At 37.0% G+C, this 13243-nt stretch overlaps 1 protein-coding gene across 1 annotated transcript in view; it reads left to right on the top strand.

Annotated features, from left to right (window-relative positions):
• The window catches only part of PTPRK (protein tyrosine phosphatase, receptor type, K), a gene marked incomplete at its 5' end in the record, with an annotated part of 37262 nt that overhangs the window by 8732 nt on the left and 15287 nt on the right, over nucleotides 1-13243 (top strand). The window contains 9 exons of the mRNA XM_010016182.1: nucleotides 546-581; nucleotides 3503-3514; nucleotides 4652-4836; nucleotides 6595-6682; nucleotides 7493-7569; nucleotides 7764-7781; nucleotides 10174-10210; nucleotides 11937-12034; nucleotides 12725-12841. Of these exons, the coding sequence (XP_010014484.1) occupies nucleotides 546-581; nucleotides 3503-3514; nucleotides 4652-4836; nucleotides 6595-6682; nucleotides 7493-7569; nucleotides 7764-7781; nucleotides 10174-10210; nucleotides 11937-12034; nucleotides 12725-12841 (668 nt within the window). The remainder of the gene's footprint in view (nucleotides 1-545; nucleotides 582-3502; nucleotides 3515-4651; nucleotides 4837-6594; nucleotides 6683-7492; nucleotides 7570-7763; nucleotides 7782-10173; nucleotides 10211-11936; nucleotides 12035-12724; nucleotides 12842-13243) is intronic.

Genomic DNA, 13243 nt, shown 5'->3' on the forward strand with positions numbered 1-13243 from the left:
GAGTTTATTCCAACATCTGCATCTAAGTGTCTGTGATTTTCCTATACGCCTTAAGAATAATATCTTTGGTATTGCACATAAAAAACCTATTAACTGTAAATATGGTTGGTGTTTTTTTTTTTTTAAATTACCTGGAAAGCTTTAAAGAAATACCATTTTATTTTGAGATGAGATATTCAGGTATTACATGAGAGGATGGGTTTAAAAGGAAAGGAGTTGGTTCTATGAAAGCAAACCTTTATTGTGAAACGAAAGAACAATAGCAAAGGAGGAGCCCTTTCAGAAACTAAATTGCATGTAATGTCTTCTTTCTTTCATTTCAGTAAGAATCTCTTTGCCTTTATCATTACATTTCTGAAGTCCAAAATCACTGCCTTTCATTCCTTTTTTATTCTGGAACTGTGTATTCATTCTATTTTTATGTTGTAATAAAATGAATGGGGTTTAGTTATCACTTGGTTATACTCTGAAGTGTATTGGTTTTATTCTTAAAAATGCACAAATTGAGGGTAATATATTTCTTCATGAGTTTTGTTTTTCTACAGTGCCCAATGATCCACTTGTGCCGACAGCTGTGTTAGGTGAGGACCCTAGTCCTTCGTTATCCATTCCTGCATGAGTTTCATCTCCTTGCATGACTGAACATTGAAACAGCTTGTTTTATGTAAAAGATAGCTATGCTGTTGTCAGAAAATAACTCTACATTCAGATTAGCAATTCAGAATTAAACTGATGCTGCTTTTAGAATAAAGATTATTTTATATTCTCATTAGGAAGTTATTCCTAGTCAGTGCTAACTGAAGAGTAAATGAGGAAATAGGTAAATGGAAAATGCTAAACTTTTTCTCCCCAGAGCATTCAAACTGAGTTCTGGTGAAGTAACATGTGAAACTAGAACTCTATTGAGAAATAACGTAAGAATAAAATTCAGGTCCATATTAACATTATTTGGCACCCAAAGCTCAATTTTCTAACTAACAAGAATGAAAATAAAAATCGAAAAGGGAAAAACTTCCATAATACCTAGAAGAAACAACAACTTCATTTCTAGGTTCTGTACAAATATTCCTTTACACCTATGTTAATTACATATTTCAATTCATTTTAACCTGTCAGGTTTTCAACTTTGTACTTACTTAAAAAGAACAGCAGATGTGGCCATATGCTGATTTCTATGTCACATCTGACACTGAACACATGTTTTAGAGGGTTTTTTTTAAATACAAAGATAATAGTGTAATTTGTACCTGAGTTCTTGGTTTGATAAACAAAATGTGCAGTATTTAGTTTCAGTCAGTTACTAAGTTTATTTTAGGATAAAAAACAAATATCAGGAAGTGGACTTCCTGATATATATACTGAGGTTGAAAATTAGATTCCTAGAAGTAAAACTTAAAGGGACCTAGAGGCAATTTAATCCTTCCTCTGTTTTGCGATGGGTCATTATAGGTATAATATAGACTTTTTATGGCAATTGATAAAAAAATAAAATTCAGGTCCATATGAGTATTATTTGGGACCCAGTTTTCTCAGTTACTACTGTCTGGATGTTACTACTGGGTATATTATTGCTCACACCTAGTTTTTCATAACTAGACTCACCTAGACTAAATCTTCATTGCTGTTGATTGAGCCGTTTCCTTCTGAGAGACTCAGAAAATATGGAGAACTGACACACTCCTGTCCTTTTAGAAGAGTCTTTCACCTATTAAAAGGCTTACATGTCCTCAGTTGTCTCTCTTATAGTTGAGTTAAGCCCAGATCTTTCACTCGTCGTCTTGCAGCTGATGCTTTCTAAATTTGCCATTCTTTTCCTCTAAACACTTTCCAGTTCATAGAACAGATTTTTAAATTGTGGTACCCCAAATCAGGTACAGTTCTCAGAAGTCGTCTCGATGCTGAGCTGAGTGGAATAGGTACCCTCATGCCCTACTTGTAGTGCTTCTGCTACCTGAACTGTATTTTGTCCTTTTTTATTGTGCTTATGTTGCTGTCCTGCATTGAGTTACCTGTTGAAATCCCAGTTATCATTACCCAGTCCATTACTTCGTTTTGTAGTTATATATTTGATATATTTTCTACACACAGTATGTTGCATTCACTGTTTAATTCACCATGTGATTTTTGCATCATCTCCCAAATAATCGAGATAACTTTGAATATGATCCTGGACTTGTGACATGCTTGTAGTGCCTTATCTGTGCCCTCTGCCTATGCGAGCTGGGTATTTTCTATCCCATTATACGAATACTGGGTAAAAATGTTGATAGAAAGTATAACCAATCTTTGTGTAAGGTGACCTATGGGACTGAGAACAAATACCTGTTTGTGAGTAGTGTTTGGTCTTTGTCAACCTAGGTTTACTCAGCCATGTGGGAAATCTGTAAAGCCATATTCTGCCCATTTCCTTCTGATAACATTGCAGATGCCATTCTCTTGACTACAGTAATGTCCTAGACAGTTTATAACTATCAGAGCAGTTGGATGCTGGATCCTTCCACTTTAAGCCCAAGGAAATCTAACCATGTTGTTTCAGAAGTTTATGAGTGAAATAGCACCATTGCCTGAAAGAGCAAAGGGTTAGACTTAGTAAATCTGAATGCTTACCAAAATTGTATTAGTGGACTACAGAAAACTAGTTTTTTCCTGAAGTTCTTCTGAGATTCTTCTTGATCTTCTTGTCTCTTTTAGCCTTATTTCAGGCACTTACAAGCTACATAGGTGCTCTCTGGTGATACTTGTAAAGCTATACCTAATAGCTCATTTAGTCCATAAGCATATTCCAAAGGTCAATGTGTTGGCACTGCATTGTGGCAGACACAAATATGAGCAGCTGTGATCAGTAACGGCAAGGAATTAATTGAAGAACAGGTTAACAGTTCCTGTATGCACTTCCATATACTAGTAATGGTGTTAAGGGCATGATAGCCTCCTGGTATAGGCAAAGCAATACTAGTTGGAAGAGCTAATGATTTTTAACTGCATGGACTGAAATAGCAGAAGGAAGTAGACAAGCTTTTGGCACAATATGTAGAAGGGGTTGTGTACCTGTAAGCATGTTCCTTTTGAACTAGATCATTTGGCCTAATTCACCCTCGTATAGCCCTTGCATAGAGCATCACAGAACAGTTTTTCTCTGTTTTATGTAGAGATGAGCAAAATTTTATAGCCTCTAAATTATAGAATATGTTATTTTATATGAAGCTCTTACTGCTTTGCAGCTGTACTAGGTTTCTTTTTCTTCATGTATAGGTTATTAATGCTACTCTCCATTCTGTGTACATTAGCACTAAGTTAGTATGACAATTTTACTTTTCTCAAGTTACACTGATGGCATAATAATGTGGCCCTTATATTTTTAAAACGGCTTTCACTGTTACCTATTGTGAAGCTTTAACAACTTTTAATGTCATTTTCTTTTAGTCATTTTCTAATATAGTCCTGAAATAAATTTCTCATGTTCTTTTCACTCGTTGTTTTTTGCTGCCTCAATGGGTTAAAGTGCCTATTACTGGTAAGTATACTGTGAGGAATGGGGAAAACTGCAAATTCTGAGGTGGTTTGAAATGTGTATGATTTAATATGGGTAACACTACAATTAAAAGTGACTGCTGCATGTCACTCACATTATTAGGCAGTTTAGTGAGACATAAATGTCCTGAAATTAGCAACTTGTGTGACACTTCAAAGAATTGGGTTTCTTACTAGGAGACCTCATATCAGAAGGCATTAATGGGGTTTGCATTTTGGTGAAATTTTAGAAGATCCACTCCTTGGGTGTCCTTTTTCCTGGAGTGTTTTACTTCTTAATATGGATCCTTTGCAAGGAAAATGAGGGATATTTGCACTGAGATTTCCACTTCTCATTTCAGTAGCTACTTTCCCAAAAAGGTTTCAATTAGAATTTTTCTTCCTCTTGTAAATACATTTGAAATGCTGATTTCTAATTTTTTTTTTAAAGCTATTTCAACAGAAGGGATTGGCAAAATGTGATCATTTCATGCAGGTTTGACATTTGGTTTTGATAAGAGGATTGATGTGTAGCATAGGGCGTTAGAGAGGTCTTTGTCTATACAGAGCAAAAACTGCGGCTGAAATCAGCATACTCAACAGTTTCATTTGTCTACTAAAAGACCTCAGTTAAAATGACCACTCTGAAGTGCTGATTCGTCTTCTAAATGGAGGTGGTGTTCTGAAGTGGTAGCATAATTGCTTCTCTTTTTTACTGGGATATCAATTTACTGTTTCTTGGTTTTAGACAAATGATGTGCTGATACCACTACAGAGTTATTCTAATTTATTGTTCCAGGTGTAGTATTTCTGTTGATACATATTAGCCATTAAAAAAGTTACTTTGGGTGATAGAGGCTGGAGTTCCCAAGTGCATTAATGTCATAAGGTTTTGTAGCTTCAAATAAAATGCCCTTCAGACATCTTTATTGCAGGATGAAGAATTGCAAACTTTTGAATGTGTTTGCAGTTAAATTCCTTTATGTACTTCACAGTATTTATGTGCTGGTGAGAAAGCGCTTTGCACTCTCAGAAATCAGACATGTTTTTGAAGGAAGAGGTTGAAAATAGATGTGATATGTATGGCAGCAGGTGTTACTGCTCCGCAGGTATCTAATGCATTGATTTCTTGTGTGTACAGATGAAAATCACAGTGTGACAGCAGAGTCCAGCCGGCTCCTGGATGTCCCTCGTTACCTCTGTGAAGGCACAGAATCCCCATACCAGACTGGACAACTGCACCCTGCCATCAGGGTGGCTGATCTCCTGCAGCATATTAACCTAATGAAGACCTCTGACAGCTATGGATTTAAAGAGGAGTATGAGGTGAGATCTTCAGTAGTGGGGTTTTGCTAGGAAAAAATCCCTTTGAAAGGGAGAGCCCTTTGTTTGCACTGCATTGCAAAAGAATGCAACTAAATGTCATGGGTTTAAGGGAAAAACAGACAAAAATAAGCAGGCAGAAGGTTCCTGTATATGTAACCCAAAAGTGAAATAGTGAATGGAGTCCAATGGTTTGAGCCTGGGAAAAAAAAGGTGTATTCCTTAGGGTATAAGAAGACATGGCCTGCTGAATCTTTTTGACATATTGTAAGAAGTTGCCACCCTTTTATTGCTGCTTTTTAGTTACAATATTGTAATTAGTTTGCTATTAGTGATTAGTAATTAGTGAGCTTTCTGAGCCATCTTCAGTGCAAATCTCCTGTATTATGTTAAAGATTTAACATGGTTGGTTTTGCAAGAAGCACTGACAGGAAGCACTGTCATGATTTATTATAGCATCTCAGGAGGGCAATAGTGGGACTAAACTCCAGCTGAGAAGCAGTAAAGACGTGCCATGGGTAATAATGTCTTGAAGTTCTAATTAGAACTGAGCATGTCTACTTACAATGTTAAAGTAGAAGCAAAAAAATCCCAGCACTAGATGTAGAAGATTAGTACAGATTCCTTTTGCTTCTGGTCTGAATCTATTGTGATTCTTTGGGATTAGAATATCAGGCAGGGCAGACAGTAAAAATGGGAATGGTACTGCCAAGGTCACTTGCAATACAGCTAGGTTTAAAATGAGTTTTCTCTGAGTAAGTAACCTCTTCTGACTCAGTTTTCAACCTTCTCTCCTTTCTGCAGCTCTCTCTACTGTAACATAAGAACTGGAATAAATAAATGTCTGGTTTTTAAAAGAATATTATTCTCTTTTCCTCTCTTTTACTTAAATATGCTTCGTTCTGCTCTGCCTAACTTCAGGGCTAAGACCAAGTGTCAACCACTGCTGGGGGGGAGGGTGGTCCCTGATGCCACATTAGATGTTTTCCTACTTACTACTTCTTCTGTTACCATACATGACATCTTTGCTCTGGCCTGGGCTTCTGAGCGTGCATTCAAATTTTGTTTCCATGGCTACTGTGTACTTTCTGAAAGTAACTTACCCAGATCAGGATAAGAGAACATCTTGAAGGAAAAAATAGCATAGACCTGCAACAGCTGTAAAATATCTACGGGCAATGAAGAAAAAGCCAAGGAGGAATAAAGCTGCTTCTATCACTACTGAGAGTCAAATTCTTAAGAAGAGTTCAAAAATGTAGAATAATTTTGCCAGTGGCTAGAAGGAGGGATATGAAGAAAAACAGCATGAACAATGAATATTGGCAGAGGAGGCTTCCTGATGGCTCTGTAGGGAGAAAAGCCGTTTTACTGAGCAATATGAGGAAAGCAGTGTAACGCTGTAGTAAACAGGTTATATACTACTGTGTCTTGTAAGAAGGGTGACCGGTCTCCCTGTGCTTTCTCAGCTTACTGTTGCTCCTCCATAGCAAGGATGTCTGAGCAAGTTTAGTCTTCCAGCGATGCCAGGATTTGAAATGCCTTTGGAGTCCCTTAGTGAATTGCCCATTGACCTGTAGCAGTCAGAGGGAGAGAGACTCCTGTCTACTCTAGATATATTTCTGTACCATGGTACTGCCTGGGTGACCAGAGCGGACAAGCAAAGCTGAACTTACTTTATGGTAGGGCAGGTCTTTTAAACTGTTATGTTTGGAGATAAATTAATGGTCAGAATGTTTTCTTTCGGAACATTTTTATTTATAGAGTTTCTTTGAGGGGCAGTCAGCTTCTTGGGATGTCGCTAAGAAGGATCAAAACAGAACAAAGAACCGCTATGGAAACATTATAGCATGTGAGTATCGGTGTCCTTGGTTTGAGCGATAGCTGTAGTTTTGTGTTACTTGTGCCATGTTCTCTCTCCTTACAAGTCTCCAGCGGCATAGCTGCTTAAAATCCCAAGTGGAGAAGGAGGACAAGTGGTTTTTCCACCTTTTTTTTTTTTTTGTCCTTCACAGTTCAACTTTCTTCCTTTTATAACTCAGGCTGAATTTCACGTTTGCATCTCTCTTGTGAAAGCTGTGGTAAGCGTATAACAGTGACAAGCTAGCACTCATTTGGATGTGAATTCTATTAATTGGCAATTTGTTATTATTTTACAAATGTAATTGAACACACAGGAATGAAGCTACTGGAGAAGTCCCTGAATGGGTAGAGTTATTTCTTCATGGAATCCCAAGTGCACCGCTAACCCCTATGTGTGACTTCCTTGTTTTCTTTAATGTCTCAATATGAACTGAAGCCATCTAGGGTCGGACATAAGGAAACAGTAATCAGGACTTCTGGTTTTCTAGATTACCATCAGCGGAGCTGATGTTCAAAGGGACTTTGAGCAAGTAACCTGGTTTCTTTGTATCTTTTTACCCACATGTAACAGCGTGATACTTCCCAGCTACACTTAATGAAGATTAGTGAGTGTTTTTGAAGTAATTGGAGACCTCAGACATAATGGTTCTTTGTAGTTCTCTGTAAACACTTATTATTTAAGGATTGTAAATTGTGAGGCACTTATGCCAGCTGATTTTGGTTTTCTCGATGACTTACTGTAGTATCTTACTTAAAAATCACACTTCAAAAAGGCACTGTAACCACTTGGTTTTTACAGATGACCACTCCAGGGTGATTTTGCAACCTGTTGAAGATGATCCATCTTCAGATTACATTAATGCCAACTACATAGATGTGAGTGGATTGCACAGCTTTCTCCCTCTCAACTTGCCAGCTTCTCTATGTGAAATTATTGCATGTTATGCCTACAAATTTATTGAAAGCTTTCTTTTATTAAGAACAAAATGTACACTTTCCTTGTTCTACGTCCTAGTACTCACTGACATTGTTGTGCTTTCTTTCACATCTGACTTTGGTTTGGGCTGTAGATTTGGCTGTACAGGGATGTAAGTACCACTATATGTGAATAACGGCATCCTATTGTAAATATTTAATATAGATATTGTTATTAATTACTTTCCTCTTCTATTTTTATCAGTCGATAACTATGCATGCCTCATCTAAGTTGTCTCATCTGTTCCTTTAAAAAATTTCCTTTTGTGTGAATATTTTTTGTACCTGTTTTGAAAAGATATTTTAGCCTTGTGACATAGTTCTAAATTTTATTAGATATTGATAGATAAGTCAGGTGAACCTCTCAGTTAAAGAGAATTTGCTGTTCACTTTTTTTTTTAATGATGATTTTAGCCACTAGCTTTTCTTTTCCCCTTCCCATTTGTATGTGAGAAGCTGGATTGTATGCTGTACTGTACTCGTCTGAAAATGTACCTGTGAAGTAGTTGTAATATATGTTTGGCAAAAAGGGAGGGATGATGGCCTTTTGTGGGGGTTTGTTTGTTTGTTTGTTTTTAGTAACAATTTAGGTGTTACAAAGTATATACACAAATATATATATATATAAAACTGTTAACGCAGAAATTTGCTTGCTTCTGCAGAAAACCTCTAAAGTTTGAAATTCTACACTTTCATTAAAATACAAATTAAGTTATAAATGAAAAAAAGTTATACAAACAGGGAATTTGAACAAATCCTTCCAGGTGTCTTGATTAACAAAATATAACTTTTATCTGATGAATGCCTTAGGAATAAACAATTTGTTGTATTCAAAGTAATTCCAAAGTAAATCAAAAGATACTGGAATAGCTAGTAAAAGAGTTTTTAAAACACATGGCTTGGCTGCTTTTCTTTACTATTGCACCTTACTAATTTTTCCTGTCCAGTATTAGTTGATAAATTATTTAAGACTCTTTTGACTTTCCAGGATATAAAAATTTAGCTCCAGGTATATTGCTGTCTTTTTATTTTGATATTTTAACAACATGGCAATTTCTGTGAAGTGTTAAGCCCATGATATTTTGCTTGGGGCCTTAAACAAGGAAATTCTCCCAGATTTGTAATAATTCTAGTTCCTTGAGGATGTTGTTTCTCCTTTTTAGAAGTGAATTGAATCTCATTATAAGCAGACAGGAAAGCAACAAGTTAAAACTGGCAGTTTGCAACTGTAAAGTGACACTTTTACCTTCTTCTTGAAAGCATTACTGAGTACAAAACAGTATAGCACAGGTTTCATTTTCGTAATTTGAAAATAGGACTTGATATGAAGGACCCCAGGAGAAAATTTTTAGTCATTTCATGTAATCTTGGTCTCTTGTAAAGCCAAGGGTAAGATACTCAGAAATTTTTTCATAAGCACCAGAGGAAGGTGCTCTCACTTTAGATAGGATAATGAAGCAGTCCATGGAAAAGGATATAAATTTTGGTACATTGAAATCCTTCACATTAGTAGCATCTTGTGAGTACCAGGAACCTGAGGACTTGTGCTTCTGTGCAATGCTATACTTAAAATAAGTGGACTAATAAAACTGTAACCTAGAAAGTAATTGGAGTAATTTCTTTAACATTTGCACATTGTGAAATTCTGTGTTGTCTTCTCACCAGCTAGACTAAAGTTTCCTTCCTCTTTGTAGCTAATGTTGCTGGTCAAAATATATCCTGGATATTTCCTCCAGAGCAGCAGCTCTTTGCCTTGTAGTTTGTATGCAGCCGATTAATGCTGTAGAGTACTGCTAGCATAGCATAGACCCAGCTAACTGGAAAGGCTTAGGTGTGTAGGGTTATCTATCTATCTATCTATCTGTATCTATATATACATATGTATGTGTATATACTTGTGTGTATCATGTCCAGTCTAACTGATGCACGTTTTGTGCAGTAGTGCAGAATATTTTGCAGAACATTCCACTGCAGTAGGAGCTTGGTTCTGTGCACACAACACAGTGTCCAGCTCTGTCCCCATTAGTTATGACTCTGGTACATACCTCTTTGTGCCTTAAAATAATTCTCTATTTAAAATAAGACAAAAGGTGTGTATTTTTTCATACTGGATAAGTTGGGAAGGCAGATCAGCTACTGAGATAATCTTATGGCAAAGGCAATTTTTACTAAATTTTAAATAAATGCCCCGATGTATTCATCTGGGGAGGTAATGTCAATAGAGGACTAATTTTTAGGCCCAAGGGACCCATCTAGAATACTCTTTCCAGTTATGCTACAATGTGTGTTCAAGTCAGATATTCTTATTTTCATCTTATCTGTTGTCATTTGAACCTTTTCAGTATTAACCATTTTTTCAGGTTTTTGAGCTTCATGCTGCTCTTAAATATTGGTTTGTTCTGAAAACATTGTCTAGAGATAAGAATTCTGTAGTAGATTCATGCTTTTATATTCCCTTCTCTGTTAGTAATATGGTACTTAAACCAACTTATATTACTGTTTTAGGGATATCAGAGACCAAGTCACTACATTGCAACCCAAGGTAAGAATCTGCCAGCATTAATCAAACTGAACAAGTGTTCTCTGTAGTGTGAAGCAGTGTTTCGGTAAAATGGAAGTAGAGGAAAGTAAAGCATATCCAATATTGTGAGTTGTCATCTTATGGTATAGTAAATTAACATAGCATATTCAGGTGGATTGTGAATAAATGCCAAAATTGCACTAATTTATCATGTTAATTAGCTATTGAGCAAATCTTTCCGTGATAAATTCAGCTGATAAAGTCAGAAGCTACTACTATGATTTCCAATTATGAAGATGAATAGAGAAAAGAAGCATGTGGACAGGGAAGAGAACAGTTTCAACCTGCCTTGAGGCATTTTTCTTTCCATATTACAGTGTATTATTTTACTGTCTAGGATTTAGTCCAGGACACAAACAGTGAAGACAGTCATGATAAATTAAGCGCTATCTCAGAAAATCTGAGTAAAGTAAGGCCAGAGAAGGACAAAGCCTCTTTGTAGGAAGTAGTGAGGGAAATCATTATCATATAACACCCTGCTAATAAAAAGGGGAGTTAAAGGAGAAAATTGAATTTCTATGGAAATTATTCATGTTGTATTTCTGATAAAATTCTTCACAATGAGGAAAAACAAATAGGTTAGACTAAGATTGCACTGAAATATCGGAGGCTATGAATGAAAGTGAAAATAATTAGATTTAGAAGTGTCATTGTTTGAACTGTGGGTATAATCAGATAGCTGGCTGGAAATATCCTGTTATTTGTGCCCTCAGCTGATTGTAGCTGCACACAGGAAAGACAAACTAAAAGCTTATTTTAAAGCAAGATGCTCAAATTTCTGTCCACTTTTTTTTTTATGTGGACATAAAAGTAGGAGCACAGACAGTAAGTGCTGTCTAAACAGGTCTGTGGCAGTTAAGTCTATATTTGTAAATCTTTGCACATAATATTGTGTAAAGGACACAAAAAATTATTGCTGCTTTTATGCAGCCCCTTCAATCTAGCATATGAAGGAATATGGTTGAGTCTTCAGACATTTGATGTACAGCAGTGTTTATACTACTGCTGGCCTGTGGTCAGGAAGCTGTTTCTGAGATGACTGTAACGTGGTAAAAGCCTCTGTCACTCAACTGACTGTGTCTTGTCTCTGCAGCAGAGCAGGAGGCAAAGCTTAAAAAAGTGCTCCTTATTTGCTTCACAGAAAAGCAGTTAAGTTAGTTTAAATACCCTTCAGTGGGAAGTTTCTGGCTCAGCACCTACTCATACTTGCCACTTTGCTGGGAGCTTGATGGTAAGTGCATATAATTTGTAGCACCCACCCTCCTGACCAATACTTTACTCTGGTGTGGTATCTCCTCAGTGAACATCTGAAGAAACTCACACTCAACACATTATATTTAACAAGTGTAAAACAAATCTAGAAATGCAACTTAGAGGTAGTGATACGTTGCTGTGTCCTTGTAGTTCTCAAGCAGCTTGCAACTTCTGGTGTTTTGCTATGTAGAACACTGCTATTAATTTCTTTCAAGTGGTAATTCAGTTAAACTGAGAAGATTCAGCTTTGGTTAGAAATAACAATATAGTCTGGAAACTGGTGTGACGGTATGGTGATGTGGTTTCCTGAAGGTTTCTTTGAACAAAGGTGTTCACTTGTATCAGCTCTGAAGAGCACTGAATTTTCCTTTTAGTGTTTGCTTTGACTGCAGGGGTTTTTTTGCAGATTATTACCTGGATTTTTTTCTTACAGGTCCAGTTCATGAGACTGTGTATGACTTTTGGAGAATGATATGGCAGGAGCAATCAGCTTGTGTTGTGATGGTCACAAATTTAGTGGAAGTTGGGAGAGTAAGTTTTTGTTTTGTTTTAATGCTATGAGCCTAAAGGAAAGCCGTTAAGACACATTGTCAGCAGAATGTAGAAGAGTCTTGTGAAGGTCAGCCCTGCATCCTGAGAGGAGGGGAAAGGGTCCAGACATTGTTGCAGTTATGGTGTTGTGTAAGACCAAAGCCAATTTCTAAAGAAGACTGATGCATTCATGAGTGGTGGAAAATCCAAAAATCGTATTTCAGCAAAATAGATTTGTATATTGACACTCAGATGAACAGAGTAAGTGGACTAGTGAGTAAATGTGCCTCTGTAGCAGTGGCTAGAAATCAGCAAATTATTTACAGTTTAGCAGTAACACATCCCTTGGGGAGTAATATAAAGTACCTGGGATTACCTGCTACAGTTTGATTACTGATATGAAATGCATCCCAGTTTAAGATAAGCGGAAATGTATTCCATAGCTCAGCACTAAAAAGAATATAAATGCTCATTTAGGAATTAATTTGGCATCTAAGTACAACCGTGTGAAGCAGTGGAAACTCCTTGTAACAAGTGCGTGACTTGACAGAACAGCCATTAGCTGTGACAAGCCACATGAGTGCATGGTCATTGTGGAAATAAATGCAGTGTAATGCAGTACATGCAGTAACGTATCCTCAAACTTTTATTTTTCCTTTTGTGTAAAATGTGTTCCCATTTTATATTTAGGTCAAGTGTTACAAGTACTGGCCTGACGACACAGAAGTTTATGGGGATTTCAAAGTGACTTGTGTAGAGATGGAGCCCCTTGCAGAGTACGTTGTCAGGACCTTCACTCTGGGAAGGGTAAGTGCATTCTGAAAGGGCTTAGTAAAATACTGTTCCCTGGTAGCAAGGAATATGAAGGAGGGTATGCTTGTGCATGTGCCTGTGCAGTATCAAATCTCTGTCTGGTTAGCAGGTCCACAGTGTAGGCAGCCTTACCTCACCGTGGATGCAATGCACTGCATCAGCACTATCCAAACACGCATCGCACTGTGGGATTTCAAATTTCCCCAGAAATGTTGACTGCTACCCTCCCCTCTCTAACAGTCACCTTTTCTTTGTAGTCACACTTCTGAGCTGAGCTCTAGTACTAGTTATGAGTCACACCTGTCATTCATCTCCATTCACTCTGCCCTTAATGCTGCTAAGTCAATCTCACTTTAATCAAAGAACAAACCCTGTGAATGCAGTGTATGTGATACA

Source organism: Nestor notabilis, unplaced genomic scaffold (genome assembly GCF_000696875.1).
Source record: "Nestor notabilis isolate BGI_N333 unplaced genomic scaffold, ASM69687v1 scaffold33186, whole genome shotgun sequence".
NCBI lineage: Eukaryota > Metazoa > Chordata > Aves > Psittaciformes > Psittacidae > Nestor > Nestor notabilis.